The sequence below is a fragment of the Diospyros lotus genome, chromosome 3 (assembly GCF_014633365.1).
Source record: "Diospyros lotus cultivar Yz01 chromosome 3, ASM1463336v1, whole genome shotgun sequence".
In the NCBI taxonomy this organism is placed as follows: Eukaryota; Viridiplantae; Streptophyta; class Magnoliopsida; order Ericales; family Ebenaceae; genus Diospyros; species Diospyros lotus.
The window spans coordinates 7,450,873-7,467,661 of NC_068340.1; the positions used below are offsets into that span (position 1 = coordinate 7,450,873).

General features: G+C 38.1%; 1 protein-coding gene across 3 annotated transcripts in view; it reads right to left on the minus strand.

Annotated features, from left to right (window-relative positions):
* Positions 1-1,008: 1,008 nt before the first annotated feature.
* LOC127797194 (probable pre-mRNA-splicing factor ATP-dependent RNA helicase DEAH4) overlaps positions 1,009-16,789 on the minus strand; it is a 51,055-nt gene continuing 35,274 nt past the window's right edge. For 2 of the 3 annotated variants that reach the window (XM_052329824.1, XM_052329822.1), the window contains exons 9-16: positions 13,710-13,924; positions 13,517-13,609; positions 4,327-4,450; positions 3,777-3,924; positions 3,259-3,328; positions 2,404-2,564; positions 1,980-2,155; positions 1,009-1,872 (exon numbers count right to left, since the gene is read on the minus strand). In XM_052329824.1, the coding sequence (XP_052185784.1) occupies positions 1,722-1,872; positions 1,980-2,155; positions 2,404-2,564; positions 3,259-3,328; positions 3,777-3,924; positions 4,327-4,450; positions 13,517-13,609; positions 13,710-13,924 (1,138 nt within the window). In that variant the 3' untranslated portion in view covers positions 1,009-1,721. The remainder of the gene's footprint in view (positions 1,873-1,979; positions 2,156-2,403; positions 2,565-3,258; positions 3,329-3,776; positions 3,925-4,326; positions 4,451-13,516; positions 13,610-13,709; positions 13,925-16,789) is intronic. The other variant, XM_052329823.1, reaches the window with a different exon arrangement.

Consider the following 16,789-nt stretch of genomic DNA (forward strand, 5'->3'; position numbering starts at 1 on the left):
AGTCAACCCAAATTATATTATTATAATAATAATAATATATTCATTCCTATTGGGTAAGGTTTGCATTCAAAATGATACGTCTGTGTGGGTCAAATGTATTATTATATAACTAATTGATAATCTTATTTTAAAATTTACACGGTCATTTTACTTTTTAAATCCAACCAAAAAAAAAACAAGGTCAACAAGCAAATGTTAATAGAAAAATGGTGCACAGTACTCCAACCTTTTAAGAACCAAAATAAGCTCTTTTTTTTTTTTTTTTTTTTTTTTTTGCAATGTTGTACGAAACCGAAATGAAAAACGTTTCCGATAGAAAATAAAAACGTGGAAACAAACATTTTTTTAAAAAATTAAGTATAAATAGGGTTTGAAACGGAAATATGAAACGTTTCGAAAACAAGGAAACGACTCCTATAAGGTGTTTTCGTATAATATAGGCTTTTTAATAGTTATAAATTGTTAACACTAATAAAGAAGATCATTTAAATTTATAATAATTATGATTCAAAATTTAAATTTAATTATAATTAAGATGTATCTATAATTATTTTTTTTTTATAATTCATCTTCTTATTAGAATATAAATCTATTTAAATTTTTTTTATATATCTCTAAAAGAATGATGAATTTATAAATAAATACTTAATACTCTAAAATTATTAAGATAATATCATTTTTATTGTAACAATATCATCCCTTTACCCATAATTTTTCTTAATTTAAGTTTTTCACGTAAATCTTTTGTGTTTGTTTATATGTTTGGTAATTTGATTGTGGTTTGATTTTTTATCTTAAATTCTAACAACATTTTTATTGAAACTTATAAGACACCCACATTAACATTTTAAATAATAATTAATAAAAAGTTACATGTTAAAATATTAAGTACGTAAAATGTATGTTGTGGAGATGAATAAATCCGTATTCATAGATATAAAAGAAGAAGAAATTCAAAACAAGATCATTCGGAGTTGCTGTGCCATGAAAATAAAAACAGGCAAAAAGTGATCAACACAATTTGAATGAATAATATAGTAGACTGAGAAGAAGAACACATTTGGTCCTCAACAAAAGCAACACATTTCAGCCACTAAAAGCAAGAAAACCAAACACAAAACAAATAGATTCCACAGGAACTCAGTGTTCCCCTCTCCCATATCTTTCTTTGGAGCATAAAAATTTGCAACCCAACCCTTTCTTACCAAGAGAATTGCGTTCACTTGTATTAGTGGCAGGATTGTTGTTGCCGCGATGGTTTATTCTATCTGGAAGGAGCTCATTCTGTGATAAGACAGGCTGATCCTTCTTCCCTTGTTCGCAAGATCGTTGATCTGGTTCGGTTCGCTTTAGATTGACGTCGGTGTTGCTGGAGCTCTGGTTTTCAAGTGAAATCTTCCATCGACCAGATATCGGTGTCCCTGCTGCTCCATGATCTGGGTCTAGATCAATTGTTCTGCAGGCGGGATTGGACCCAACTGTTCAATTGTTTCGGGCCTTTGCAGCTTGGGCGCGTTTTGGTTTCCTCTGTTGCTTGTATTTTAAGCCTTGCCTCTGTGTGCCTGCTTCCTTTTTTTATCTTTCCCCTGTGAGGTTGCTCATGGTATGCCCAGGCTTGGTTTCTAGGGTCTTGTCCTAGGGCCGTCCTGTATATATTTTCTTTTTCTTCCTTAATGACTGAAAAAGAGATTGAATTCATTTGCCAATACGGCATGGCAGAATTATTTATTTCCTTTACGAGCTAGAAAACGATCTCGAGCTGCTTGTATCCGACTCTGACTGTCATCGGGAGCCCTAACAACATCATCTTTTTTTGGCAAGCTAGATTTTTCTCCCTCAATTTGCTCCTCAGGCTGACCAGACCCTCCACCGCTTCATGGAAACATCAATATCTCAGCACATAGCAACGGAAAAGCAAATCTGAATTATCAAAACCAGATAACTGCCATGGCAAAACTTTCACCGAGAAACTGGCATACCTGAGTCTGTTGATGTTCATTTTCTCAAGCCTCTTTCGGATGGGCATGACCCATGACATCTCTACCTCACACAAGTTTCGCATGAATGGCCGCGTAGTAGAAATAAGTTCATGGTAGACAACATAATTTGGGAGCATTCCGTCTTCATCTGTTCTCAGCACAGAGGATGGATGCACCTAAATAGAAAATAGCTCTCATGAATAAGGCAAGAAGATAAAGAAACAGTTCTCTAGAGGTGAGACATAGTTGTAGCTAGAAACTAAAATTATCTTCAAACCTAGTTTTCTATTCAATTTTGCTGCTTTGCACTTAATTTGGGTCATTCAAGCAGAATCAAATGATAGAACTTGAAGTGGTAATGTACACAACAAGATCCCACTTGATAACGAGGAGAAATTTCAGTTGATTTTCCCAAAGTTTCTACCTGAACAAGTTGGGGCTTGAAACCAACAGTCCTGTAACCATTGTGACGAATCATTCTCTCAGCAAGTTGGTTCCCATAGCCAACGCACAAAGCCTTCCTCAACTTCCTATAATCTTCTCGGCTTTCTTTCCATCTTCCATTAGTTTGTACATCTAGGGAACCTGTTTTCATGCACAGCAATCAAACATAAACAATGAAAGTAGTAATGCAAATAAAAACTTATCACTGGCATCAACATGGAATGGCAAAGGTTTTGACTTTTGAGCCAGCTTCTCCTAATAGTAAATGCATCCGTACAACAAAAACTGAAGCTCAAGTACTGGTGCTGTCTAGTTTGCTGGATCATTTAATATATATATATATATATATATATGGATCAATCATAAAACTACCAGCATAATTACTAATCAGACTAAATGGGGGTATAACAGAAAACCAAGTTGCGTTTTATTAGTTAGTAATGGGTAGAACTGTCTCTACCACAAAAAAGTTGGCCAAGGAGAAGCTTTGGCAAACATCAATGTGAAAGTTGTTCTACACTTAGCAAGTTCAAGGCACCCAATAGGGCAATAATAGTAAACTTGCAGCAAATGCATTTGCAAGGTGTAAATACCATTATAAATAACTTGCAGCAACCAAGTTATTAATACAGTACCAGACACAAAGCTATTAAATTGTTTCCAGTTAGAAATCAAAAAGATTACTTAACAGTAAAAAAATTCATCCAAGAAAATAAGTTCTAGGACAAGGTAAAAGCCTGTAGTTAAACTATGGTTTAATTCTCATGGTGGCATGATCAGGGTAGGACTTCAGGACAAAGTGTTCCTAAAAAGTTCATCAATGATTGATTCCAACCTTTAGCTATCTTCTGCATTATTTGAGATAACTGTCTCCGGACATCTCTGACAAACTTCATTCCTCGCACCTGCAATTGGTATGTACAATATTAGAGCAAGTTCCACTCAATCGCTAAAGAAAAATAAAAGACTAAATGCAGAGAAACATTGGTATATCTGCCTATAAGTTCAGTAGCATTGGGGAAATAAAGAGAAAAAAGGCAAATATGCACAACAATCAAGAAGTTGGAGCAAGTTCCTCTGCCTCGTGACATAATGAGCATCCCATGAGGCTCCCCACTTTGTTAAGGGTCAGCACAGAGTCACATTTTTATTTGGCTTTCCTTTGATTTTTTGGCATGAGTAACAAAAACTATTCCCTGGACCAGATTTGAAATAAGGAGTCTGCATACACCCCAGGCTTCATGGGAAGACTAGACAACTATCTACTAAGGGCCAGATGCTGATTAATTAATATGGATGGCCATCTAACGGCAATTTCTTAATCAATCCTTCTCTGAAATAGATAAAGATTACCTGCAAGTTGTTATCTTTGCACCACTGCATATCATAATCGGTCTGGTGCCAAAGCTCAAAGATCTGTAGCAATTGGATGTGATCACCCCAACCAGAACCATCAGGAAGATCTGAGGGTTCATGCTTCCTCTTCTTCTCAGTGCTCTTACTGTCAACAATAGAAAAGGTAAATGGGGACATAAAGAAAGCCATTTACAAAAGGCAAATCAAACTAACATGAGAATTCATCAACCAACCATCTGGAACCAATAATACTTCCTTCATCATTCTACTTGTATGTTATTGATAAGCAGATAAGCAATATTGAACATTACATGAGTGGAGAAGATTTTTAGAGACAAAATTGCTATATCCTTTAAATTACAATGACGGTAAATAGCCAGAAACCAAGTCATTCTTTATGCCAAGTGGAACTTCATTCAAAAAGCATGATCATTTAATAACATGATAAGCTTGCCAGATATAACAAGAAAACTCTTGGACATAATAGAACATAATGGTTGCAGCATCCACAGCAAATAATGATCTTACAAAAAAATCTAGGTTCTACCTTCGACCAGGAAGCAATGCGGTTTCCGCTGATAGCATAGCAGCAACTGTCAAAGCCTGGGATAAGCAACCATACTCATTTGCTTCCAGTAAGGTTCTTGAGAGTGAAGGTTCCAAAGGAAGCTCTGCATTTAACCACAAAATTAAGTTTGAATTGAGGAAATACAAAACAATAGCTTTTTTCACGTCTTTTCTCTATAACTGGGGGACTAGTGACTTCTACTCTGTTTCTGGAGGGAGAGGGCAGTTAAACAGATAAAGCAACAGCAACGAGAGTCAAGGAAATCACGACCTCACAGGAAAGTTTACGAGTGTTCAAAGGCGGATTTAAAATAGGGGGGTTCTCTCTCTGATCAACATAAGAATAAGCATAGCAATAAGAAATGAGAATATTCCCAAAAATAAGAGTCCTAGACAATGCAAATTGAGAATTAGGAATGGTAATATAAGCCTCAAAAACGTTCATATGCAACTTTCAGTTATAAAATCAAGGGCCATTTTTGCATATTTACATAATATATTTAACTTGTGCGAATTGCGATAAACATTTATTAGCCATTAATCATTTATTTATGTAACACACCGTCTCTCATTTAAGGACCAAAGAATGGAAGAAGGGTCAAAAGTTGACCTACAGTTGACTAGAAGAGATCAGCTGTAGGAAGGAGTGATTTATGGAAGCTAACAGTTCATAATTCGACTTAGGGGTTGACTGTCCATCGATGGGCTACCATAACTCAATTGTTGAGATCTGTCAGAGGAAGTCCAGCCAACACTCAATAGGAAGAGTTGACTACTGCATCGACTGTTGAAATGAATGAATTGATCCATGTAACTGACTTTGGGCTCAATTTTGGGGGATTAAATGAATGAGTATTAACCTAGATGACACATTGCAGAGCATAATGAGAGGATTCGAAAAATATAAATTTTGTGAAAAATTGAAAATTGGGTAAAGAATATTAAGGCTGCAATTTGGAGCTAATAGAGTGATGAAGGATAATTAAGTAGGATCAAGGAGCCCTTCAACACTTCAGCTGTTTGTCTAGCAACCTGGAAGATAGGAGAAGCTTCTATTAAGTTGATTGTGCTGTCTCACAATGCTGAAGTAGGAGGCTAGGTGTCAAGGTGGGAGACTGCAACAGAATGGCTAGGTGTATGCGATTCAGCAGCCACTTGGCAGTTGCTTCACCATCTTAGAGTGCCTATATATTGTCACGACCTCGCTCTTGTAATTAGGAATTCCTTCTATTCCGGTAGAATTGTAGGAAGGTTACAGAGAGTAGAGTAGAAAAAGAAGTGGAGAGGGAAAGGATTAGAGAGAGAGAGAAGTGGGAAGGAAAACAGAATTCAGATATTCTCATTCATGCCCGCTCACGATGGAGGGCGCAGACATATATAGGCTGTTTGGAGGGGATATTCCCCTGTCAGAGGTGGGCCCACACCTAGTACAAATCCTAACAAACTATATTCTTTTTGTCTTCTTTCTACCTGGCCGATCATTACTCTAATTCAGCTAATACCCAAATAACAATGGCAGTGTTCAACATACCAAACTACTACCGAAATAAACTAAGTACAGAAAATTAAATATGTAACGGAATTAGACGTTGGAGTTAACGGGGATCATTCCATGACATATATAGGCCTTCAACTCACCTGCTCCAGCACAAGGAGATGTAGAGAGAGAAGCTCTCAAAGTGAGGACAGGACGAAGGAAAGAAAAGAGAGAGAAAGCTAAAAGAGGGAAGGTACTGCTGAGAAGCTTACCGGAGAAAGGAGGAGCTAAAGCAAAGGGAGGTCTTCACATAAATGGCTAAGGTAAGGCACACTATGAATTTCTTATGCGTGGGATGTTACATGAGTTGTGCATGATCTATGCTTCCTCATGTGCATTATGAGTGCTTGAAATGCATGAGCATGTTGGCATGTATTACGCATTCTGGGCTCATAGCAGTGTGTGAGTCCCCTTAGGCCTGCATATGATGGACTAGTGAGAGGTACGGTCCAATGAGGAATTGTGGAAGACCAAGAGTGTGAGTATGAGACTCCTCCTGGGCCAAGCTATGGTTGCTTAGTGAGAGGCCCAGCTCATGCGAGGGCAGAGAAAGGCCAAGGGTGTGAGTATAAGGCATGAACCTGGGGGTGCACCCCAGTAAAATGAGTTTGGGAAAGAAGCTAATATCATGTTGTTTGTGCTTGAGCATTGGTTATCTGTGTGCATGCCTTAGCATGCCCTTACATGAGAAAATTACCATTCCAGCTGAAGGAGGCTGGTGGAGGAGGAAGAATTGAAAGGGGGTTAGGGAGCCACTAGTGCATTATGATGACCTTTCATTTTGAAAGAAATGTATCAAAACATGTCATTTTGATAATAGTCCTGTCACTAGTTCATGTATCATAGAGCATGTGATAAATGAATCGGACTATGTCACAGTAATGGACTTGTGTTGGGATTTATTGTTTCGTATGAAGATATCATGTCATTACCTTGCTTTGAAGGCTCATGGGGGTATCTTATGCACAAAGAACTAGCATACCATAAAGAGTGAGCTGGAACCAGGCTAAAGTTGACTGAGGAATCAGCTAAAGGAAGTAGTAATCCATAGACAACAAAAAGGACCAACTGGTAGGTAACTATGAAACACCAAAAGGCCAGAAAGGTCAGCTGGGAGAAGCCATAGTCAAACTTTAGGTTTACTCTGGGCAAACACACTGTCTGGAAGATCTAATGTGAGCTTAGAAAGTCTACTATTGATCAACCATCCAAACCAAAAAGCTAAAGATGCCAATTAAGAGGAAGGATAGTGAATTATAGAATGGAAAATGCTATTGGTACACCTTTGTGTACACCTTGGGCTACACAAAGGTGTATCAATGACAAATTATCCCTCTGAGGCGCATAGAGGCGCGTGAGGCGCATGGAGAGGCGCAGGGTATTTTTGTCATTGATACACCTTGTGTAGCCCAAGATGTACAAAAATGATGTACATGTAGCATGACTCTTATAGAATTGACTGTGACCTAAAAGATTGACTGTCCAAAAGGATAGCTGACTGAAGGTCAACTGTTAAAAACAGAATATAAGCTAGGTTGGTACTCCAAAGGTAAGTTGATTGTCGAGATCAGCTGTGGTGATGAACGAGCAAAAATCAAGGGAAACAAGTTATAAGGAGCAAGGTTAAGTCATGTGACGAACAAGGATATGCACAAAGTAAGAAGGTTTGAGATAAAATCAATGGAGTCCCTAATTCCCAACTGAATCAATGGAGTCCCTAATTCCCAACCGAGGGTCAACTTATGAGCCACTAGCTGAAAAGGACTACTTAGACTTCCTGTCTCAAGTCGATCTCATGGCATGGGTGGTTGCTATTGCACTCTACTACCGAATGGACAGGGTACGCTAGAGTAGGGGCAAGGTGTTGCATTCTGGGCCATTACATGATCAACAAGAAAGATGTTTCATGTTATTATTTTTATATAAGATAAGTGCACCGGAGACTCCCTTTTTTCGGAGTTAAAATATTTATAAACCTATGAATACGGGCACTATAATACTTGAGAGGGGAATATGAATATACATACGCCTGGGGGGGATGTTATTCATTGCCGGTCCCAAACCCGGATAAAGGAGGAGGGTTGTGTTAGGTAACCGACAGCCAACGTAAAACTTAGTCGGATCCAAAACATGAACTCTAGATAAATTATGAAAAATCGTTTGGGCGTGAGCGTAACCCTTCATAGCGACACGCTACACTGCCCCCGTGTAGTGACAAGTGAGCTAGGGCCGCTGCATCGGCGCCCGGATGTAGTGATAAATGAGCAAGGGTTCCCGCATTTGCTTGGATGGATGTGGATAAAAAAACTAGTCCAAAATCAAAATCAAAACCAAGATCAAAATCAAAACCAAAACCAAAATCAAAATCAAAATCAAAATCAAAAACAAAATCAAATTCAAAGTCAAGGCCAAAAACAAAATCAAATCCAAAGTCAAGGCCAAAAACAAAATCATAGATTAAGGATTGGGTCATGGAACATAGGAACATTAACAGGCAAAGCTATGGAAGTGGTGGATGTGATGATTAGGAGAAAAATTAATATTATGTGCCTTCAAGAGACGAGATGGGTAGGGAAAAAAGCAAAAACTTTATCAGAAGCTGGATATAAAATATGGTACACAGGAACTGATTGAGCGAAAAATGGAGTGGGAATTATTATGGATAAAAGCTTAATAGATGAGGTAGTGGATGTAAAGAGAATAGGGGATAGGATTATTATGGTGAAGATTAGTCGAGGAAGAATGACTATGAATATCTTTAGTACATATGCACCACAAGCGGGGTTAGGTGATGAGATAAAAGCAAAATTCTGGGAGGACCTAGAGGGACTCATACAAATGATACCAAGAGGAGAGAAAGTGATTATAGGAGGTGACTTAAATGGGCACGTGGGTGGAGACGGAAACGAATATAGAGAGGTACACAGAGGGTATGGATTCGGGAAAATTAATAATAAGGGTAAATCTATCCTAGATTTTGCTATGGCATATGGGCTTATTATAACCAATACTAGGTTCAAAAAAAGGGGACGAACACTTAATCACATATAAAAATATCACCTCAAGCACCCAAATAGATTACTTCCTCATGAGACAAGATGATCGGTTATGTTGTAGGAATTGTAAGGTGATACCGGGAGAGTGTTTGACTACTCAACATAGACTTCTAGTACTTGACGTCCAAGTAAGAAATTGGAAGAGAGAAAATCACATAAAACAAAATCTAAGAATCAGGTGGTGGAATTTAAAAGGGGAGAAACAACTAATCTTCAAAGAAAAATTAAGAGGTAGAAGGGAATGGAATGGAGAAAGACAGACAAACCAAATGTGGAAAGAAATGGCTAATGCTCTGAGAAGCACGGCAAAGGTAGTCTTTGGAGAGACAAATGGTAGAGCCCCTAACCTTAAGGAGTCTTGGTGGTAGAATGAAGAGGTACAATTGAAAATTAAAAATAAGAAAACTTGCTATAAGGCGGTATATCAATGCAACAATGAAGAAAATAAAAAAATTATAAAGAAACAAAAAAGGCAGGAAAAAGAGCTGTTAGTGAAGCAAGATCAAAAGCATATGAGAATCTATATAAACGACTTGATACAAAAGATGGAGAAAGGGATATATATAAATTAGCTAAAGCAAGAGAAAGAAAAACATGGGATTTAAATCAAATGAAATGCATAAAAGATGACAATCAAAATGTTTTAGTAAATGAGGGAGCAATTAAGGAGAGATGGAATGAGTATTTCACAAAATTATTCAATGATGGTGGTGACACAAGAGTTAGGTTGGGACATCTTAGTAACTCCGAAGGGAATGTGAGCTACACATTCTATCGACGCATAAGTTCAAATGAAATAAGGCAAGCATTAAAAAAGATGAAAAATCATAAGGCAGTGGGACCAGATAATATACCAATAGAAGCATGAAAATGCATGGGAGAAGAGGGCATCTCCTGGCTAACGCAACTATTTAACGCCATTCTTAAATCAAAAAAGATGCCAGATGAGTGGAGGAAGAGTACTTTGGTTCCTATATACAAGAACAAAGGAGATGTTCAAAACTGTGAAAATTATAGAGGAAACTCTGGGAGAGAGTAATAGAGCAGAGGCTCAGAAAGGAAACAAAGGTGTCAGAAAATCAGTTTGGTTTCATGCCTGGTAGGTCAATAATGGAAGCTATATATTTACTGAGGTGTCTAATGAAAAGGTATCGAGATCATCAGAAGGACCTACATATGGTGTTTATAGATCTAGAAAAGGTCCATGATAGGATCCCTAGAGAAGTATTATGGAGGGTTTTAGAGAAGAAATGAGTCAAAATAGCCTATATACAAGCCCTTAAGGACATGTATCATGGTGTAGAGACAAGGGTCAGAACATGCGGAGGGGATACTGAACCATTTACAACTACAATAGGACTGCATCAAGGTTTTGCACTAAGTCCATACTTATTTGCCCTAGTAATGGATGAACTCACTAAAGGTATTCAGATAGATGTGCCATGGTGTATGCTATTTGCAGACGACATAGTGTTGGTGGATGAAACAAAAGAAAGAGTGAACACTAAGCTTGAGTTGTGGAGAAACAATTTAGAATCTAAGAGATTTAAATTAAGTAGAAAGAAAACAGAATATATGGAATGCAAATTTAGTAAAAATGCAAGAGTGGATGATGTTATAATAAAATTAGAAGACCAAATCTTACAAAGAAAAGACCATTTACGATATTTGGGATCAGTGATTCAAAAAGATGGAGAAATCCACGAGGATGTCGCACATAGAATTAAGGCAGGTTGGCTAAAATAGAGAAATGCATCGGGGGTGTTATGTGATGGTAAAATTCCATTAAAATTGAAAGGAAAATTTTATAGGACAGCTATAAGACCAGTCTTGCTGTATGGCTCAGAATGTTGGGCAGTCAAATACCAGCATGAGCAAAAGACGAGTGTAGCGGAAACGAGGATGTTAAGATGGATGTGCGGACATACAAGAAAGGATAAAATTAGAAATGAAGTTATTCGTAATAAGGTAGGAGTAGTGCCAGTCGAGGAGAAGATGAGAGAGACTAGACTAAGATGGTTTGGCCATGTGAGAAGGAGACTAAGAGACGCTCCTGTGAGGAGAGTTGATGAAATGGAACAATTAGTCACAAAAAGAGGTCAAGGTAGACTCAAGAAGACTTTGTGAGAGACATTAAAATTTGATATGAAATATATGGATCTAAATGAGCATATGACAAAAGACAAAAATACATGAAAATCTAGAATTCATGTAGCCGACCCCACACAGTGGGATAAAGGCTGGATATGTTGTTGTTGTTTATGCATTCGATGAAATAATGAATAGGCCACCAACGTGCCTTCTTTCTCATGGATTACTATTTCCTCATATTCTATAAAAGGCATTCATAATGCATATTACTCCACCCATTGAGAAGGTCAGGGAAGGCTTGTATTTGTACATAGTATTCCCCTTGTTTTCTACAATGACACTATTTCCATATTTTGTATATTTTATCAACAACAATATTTCATTATCTTCCATTTTGTGTGACACAAGGGAAACAACAGTGTGCATTTGTGTTGTGTCATAGCACCATTAATGCTTTAATACCACCTTAATGCAAGGAGACACGATAGCTTTAAGACAATGCTCTATTGAGACCCTTTACCAAATAGGTTTGATCGATCTTTATTTACATCTTTTGTATAATTATCTGTTGATGTACTTATATTTGCAATATAATACATAGTACTTTTCGGGATATTTTCTTAACAATAGAAATAGCAAAATGAAAACACCATACGCTAACATGCTAGATTGCAAATCAAGTATACCCAATCCTGAAGTTGTTTTTGCCTACCTACACAGAATGGCTTCAAGAACTCAAGACTCGCACTCACTTCTCTCTGAAGATTGTTCTCCCAAGAGCATTCTTCTTCTTCTTCTTCTTCTTCTCTTTTTTTAGGGTTTTCAAATAGTAACAGAACCAACCCAACTGTGTTGTCCACAAATATACAAACAAGTATATAAACTAGAATTTGTACATCAAATGCCAATTCCCCTAGCCCCCCCAAGTTTTTCTTCTCCTTATCGACCATCTTCAGGTTTTGGAATGGCAGTAAATTGACATAGTAAAGAATTTTGTCAATACATTGTACAAGTAGGGGTGCAATTTGTCCCAAAATCAAGGCTTGCCCCTAGTGGGAATGGTTCGCCCCTAGTGCGTATGTACTTTAACAATACTCATAGTCTCTTCGATTAGAATATCTTTAACACCAAAATCCTAGCTCATATTACATTCCCATCCACTTAGGCTTGTAAATGAGTCAATAGTCATATTTGAGTTGAAACTTTTATGTTTTTTATGCATAATATAGATTTACATAATTTATTATATTATATATTAATTTTGAAAAATTCCAAGCTGTAATCAAATTGGAATTGGTCAATCCATATCTGGACCATTTACATATATATAAGTGGGCTCAAATCTAGGTTCAAGAAATTGGAATCATACCCTGTTAGAATTTGTATTAGTCTAGCTATTAAGTCTTGGTGAAGGGCTTTGTATATAGTTGGGAAATAATTGTATGTTTATATTTTATGTGTTTAGAATACAACGGAGATAACTAGCTTAAAGTTATTTCCGATAGTCCTTTTATTTCCTCTTATTTGCATTTAAGTCCTTAAGTTGTAACCGCCTCTATATCCTATAAATAGAGGCGAATAGGCTCTCAGGAGGTAGAGTTTTTCAGCATTCATTTTTCTTTGTTTTCTATTTTGCACGGATTCTAGAGAATTGAGAGAGAGCAAAGGCTCGGTCCTTGTATTCTCGAGAGGTAAGGCTATTCATTCATAGCCAAGTGTGTGTGAGAGGGAATGTTGTATTCTTGATCTCTTTCTAGTGAATTTCTCAAAGGCTTCGGCAGTCTAGATGTAGGACATTTCATGCCTGAATCAGGATAAGTTCTTGCCTCTTTTACTGTTATGTTATTGCTTTGATTTGTTCTGTTTTCTATTACTCTATTTCTATTCATATCGGGTGAGGGTTGGGTGTGAGAGAGTGGTTATTCTTGTGAGGAAACCGGTCCTAGATTCAACATACCCAATTAAACGGATTGGAATCAAGTTGGATCCAAGCCTAGACTCAATCTGTTGATAGGCCTACAACCACGACCTCATCCTTTAAAGTCTTGTCCACGACAATCCCCACTTCTTTGTTTGATCCTTCATTGAGTGCTAATGATAATTCTTAGACACCGTGATCTAAACCAAAAGCCATCACCTAAACATGGCTACACTAGATTCTCATAGGCAAAATGTTCTCCAAAGAGAAGCTTCTATGACAATGACAAGGATGGCATTGGTGGTGCACCAAATGCTTCATGCTTTAGAAAGAAAGACGTTGAAGGTACTTCAAAAAATTGCTTAAAGGTGGCCCTTCTTATTCTTAACAGATTTATAGGATCCACCAAAAATCGAAGCAATTATTCCACAGTTGAGGGGCAAACGTTGTCACATGTGTCAGCCAAAAAGTAATTATGCTCTTTTTTCTCTCCTGTATATATTTATTCTATCATTGGTTTCATACACAAATGTAAAGAAACTCTAATAATCAAATAAGAATCTAGTACCAGCCATTGTTCGTCCGATAGCTGTGATTGATCCATTTTCGTCAATAGCATCAATAAGATATAGTTGCTTGAGAGCATCTTCTAATGACTCAACTGCAGCAAACCAAATTAGATTTGATCACCACTAATTGAACAGATTATTTGCAAGCTAAAGCATAAATCAGCAAAAGAAGGAAATGAGTTGCTTCATTACAGGAAGGAGGGTCGAGGAAATCAAATTTGAGAATATCAATATCTGGAAGGTCCAGAGATTTCAAATAAAGAACACTGCCAGCAAGAGAAGTTCGCTGTATTTCAGGTATTGTTGCATCCACGAATTCTTCACGGTAAGCCACTGACGGGTACAAACGGTAGCACTTCCCTGGACATGTCCTTCCAGCTCGTCCTGCACGCTGATTAGCTTGGACCCTGACATTAGACAAATAACAAACTTGAACATTATGAGAGTCACAGTAAGGCAAGCAAAATGAGAAGCGATTATATCAATGTTTATCATCTTTTACAGGTTGACATCCTTACTCCACAGGAAAAGAGAGTTGGACTTCTCTGGTGTTCTTTTCTCCTTCCTAAAGTTATTTTTGCTTGTCATGCAGGGAAGGATCCTAATTGTCATTCTCAGTACTACTTAAATTTTCTTTTTAAGTGTAATCGCCATTTTTAAGAAAAGAATTCATAAAAAGCAGAAACATTAACAATGCACCTTACACCTAATTAAAACCTCAGTTCTTCCAGTATAAGTACCTCCCAATGGATGCTACAGTGTTCACTGTATGTAGCATGTGGTCAAGGACAGTTGACAGATCCCATATCCAACTAAAATGGGGAGATTTTGAACCATATAAGGGAGGGTAGGCAATACCAACTAATTTTAGCTTTTGAATTTGGGGAAAAACACCCAACCCATGATGACTGACAACATGGTATCAAAGTAGCCAAATTCTTAATTTAATTTCATGTCAAATGCTCGAAGAAGTAGGCAGAGTATAACAGCCTGCTTTGAGGACGAAGTAGAATAGTCAAGATAAGTGTCATAAAATCCCATATAGGGGATAGGCATCAATCAAACAAACACCTTTTAAGGCAGACAACATAATCTTTTCATATAAACTGACTGACCATGGCAAGTTGAAAGATCAAATAATAGAACCACTGAGGCATATAAGCTCTTATTCAACCAAAAACCAATTTTTAATTGGGTAAATTCCACAAACCACCCTTAAGGTTTGCCTAAATTGCACTGACTACCCCTGTGTGTTTTAAAAATGCCACCGACCTCCCTTGCCATTAAGAGAGAATCTCAATTGACAATTTTACCCCTATATTTAAACCATTTCTCTCTGTTTCTCTCTCCTCCCTCATTTCCCTTTCACTTCCCTTCACTGCCGACCACCACCACTTCTCCCTTCACAGGCCTTGATGTCCCTTCACTCCAGCCACCATCCCTCCCTTCTGTGCCTCCAACTGGGTTTCAATCAGAATCCAAGTTCCAATTTGGTATCTCTCTCTCTCTCTCTCTCTCTCTCTCTCTCTCTCTCAATTTCAAGTGTTTTTGGGTTTGATTTGAAGGAAACTATTAGAATTATTAGTATAATTAGATATATTACATATTATTGTATGTGCAATTAGACTAAACCCATAGATTAAACCCGTAAGTTATTAAGCCCATGGTACCTATTATAAATAACACACTAAGAGACTAATCTCTTAGATTTTTCTCTCATAATTGTTTTCTCACATGGTATTAGAGCCACCGGTGAGAAAAACCCTAGCCATCGCTGTGTATCTTTTTCTAGTGGCCTTCAAAACCTAGTTTTCTCTCTTCACTATCACTCTTCACGCCGAAACATCACTGTTCGGCCGTCGTTTGCTAGAACCAACCCCACCCTAGGGTTCACCACCTTCAGACCGAGTTGTTGCCGGAAAATCGCAGCCGCCGGAGCTCGCCCCCACTTGCCAACGCATGAAGGCGCATCTGCCGGCCATTTTCTCTCGACTTCTCCAGATCAGCTCACCTTCCTTCCCTAGGCCTATTCCTGGTGTCAAATCCTCGCTATGTCTGACCTCAATGACGCAGTTTCTGTTGGTGATACTCTCGCAACCGCATCTGTTCCCTTTGCTGCCTCTCAGTTCTTTACTGTCTCCAATCTTGGAACAACCAATATCACCACTGTCAAGTTGATAGGGTCTGCCAATTATCTCTCATGGGCAGCCTTTGTCAAAATGTGGTTCAAAGAGCAAGGCCAAGCCGATCATCTTACCACAAAGGCTGAAAGTGTGCCGGAAGCCAATCGGGCTAGATAAGAACAAGTTGATGCCTAGTTATGCAGTCTCTTATGGCAATCTATTGATCCATCCATCATGCAGCTCTTTTGCCCATTTGAAACTTGTGTTGACGTGTGGAAGGAAGCTGAAGAATGTTATACGAATGACATCCAGTGTTTGTACACTGTGGTCTCTAATATTAAGAATCTGAAGCAAGAGTTGTCCATAGAATCTTATTTGGGACAGGTTCGGGCTCTCATGCAAGAATTTGATGCTCTTCTTCCCATTACTTCAACCAAGATCGAACAGGTTGCTCAAAGAGAAAAGTTTTTTATGGTTATTGCTCTCTCCGGTCTAAACCCAGAATTTGATGCCATTAGGCATCAAATCTTGACCAGCTCCACTAATCCTACCATGAAAGACTCTTTTAAAAGGTTGTTGAACATGACCGGTGCACATGGTATGTCCTCTTCTTCTTATGTTGTTCTTTCAGCCGAATCTTTAATCCTTGTGTCTCAGGCTTCTCACTCAGGAGGAAATAGAGGCCGTAATAATAATCGGTCACGTCCACAATGCACCTTTTGTAAGAAACTGGGTCATCTTGAGGATAGGTGTTGGAAGAAATTGATGTGATCCAACCGATAGCAAGGATCTCCAATGGATGAAATGGATTGAATTGTATTTCAGAATTAGAATTACAAGAAAATAAAAGTAAGAATAGCAGCAACTGGGCGTTCGAGAGGCCCAAAACTCTCCTACAATCACTCCAAATTCTTCACACCTTTCTCACTCTCTTCCTACCCCTTTTATAAGCTGTTTTTCCCTTCTCTCTCCTGCATAACCATATTTGGTTATGCAAGCGTGTCCGCTGGTTTGTTACACAAACCAGCCAAATATCTATCCTACCCCTTAGCGCACCTGCTGATTGGTGCTTTCTCCAGCTGTACCCTCAACTCCCTTCGGATGCTTGTGACGCCTATAGTAAGTATGCAAAACCGGGGGCCTAACATC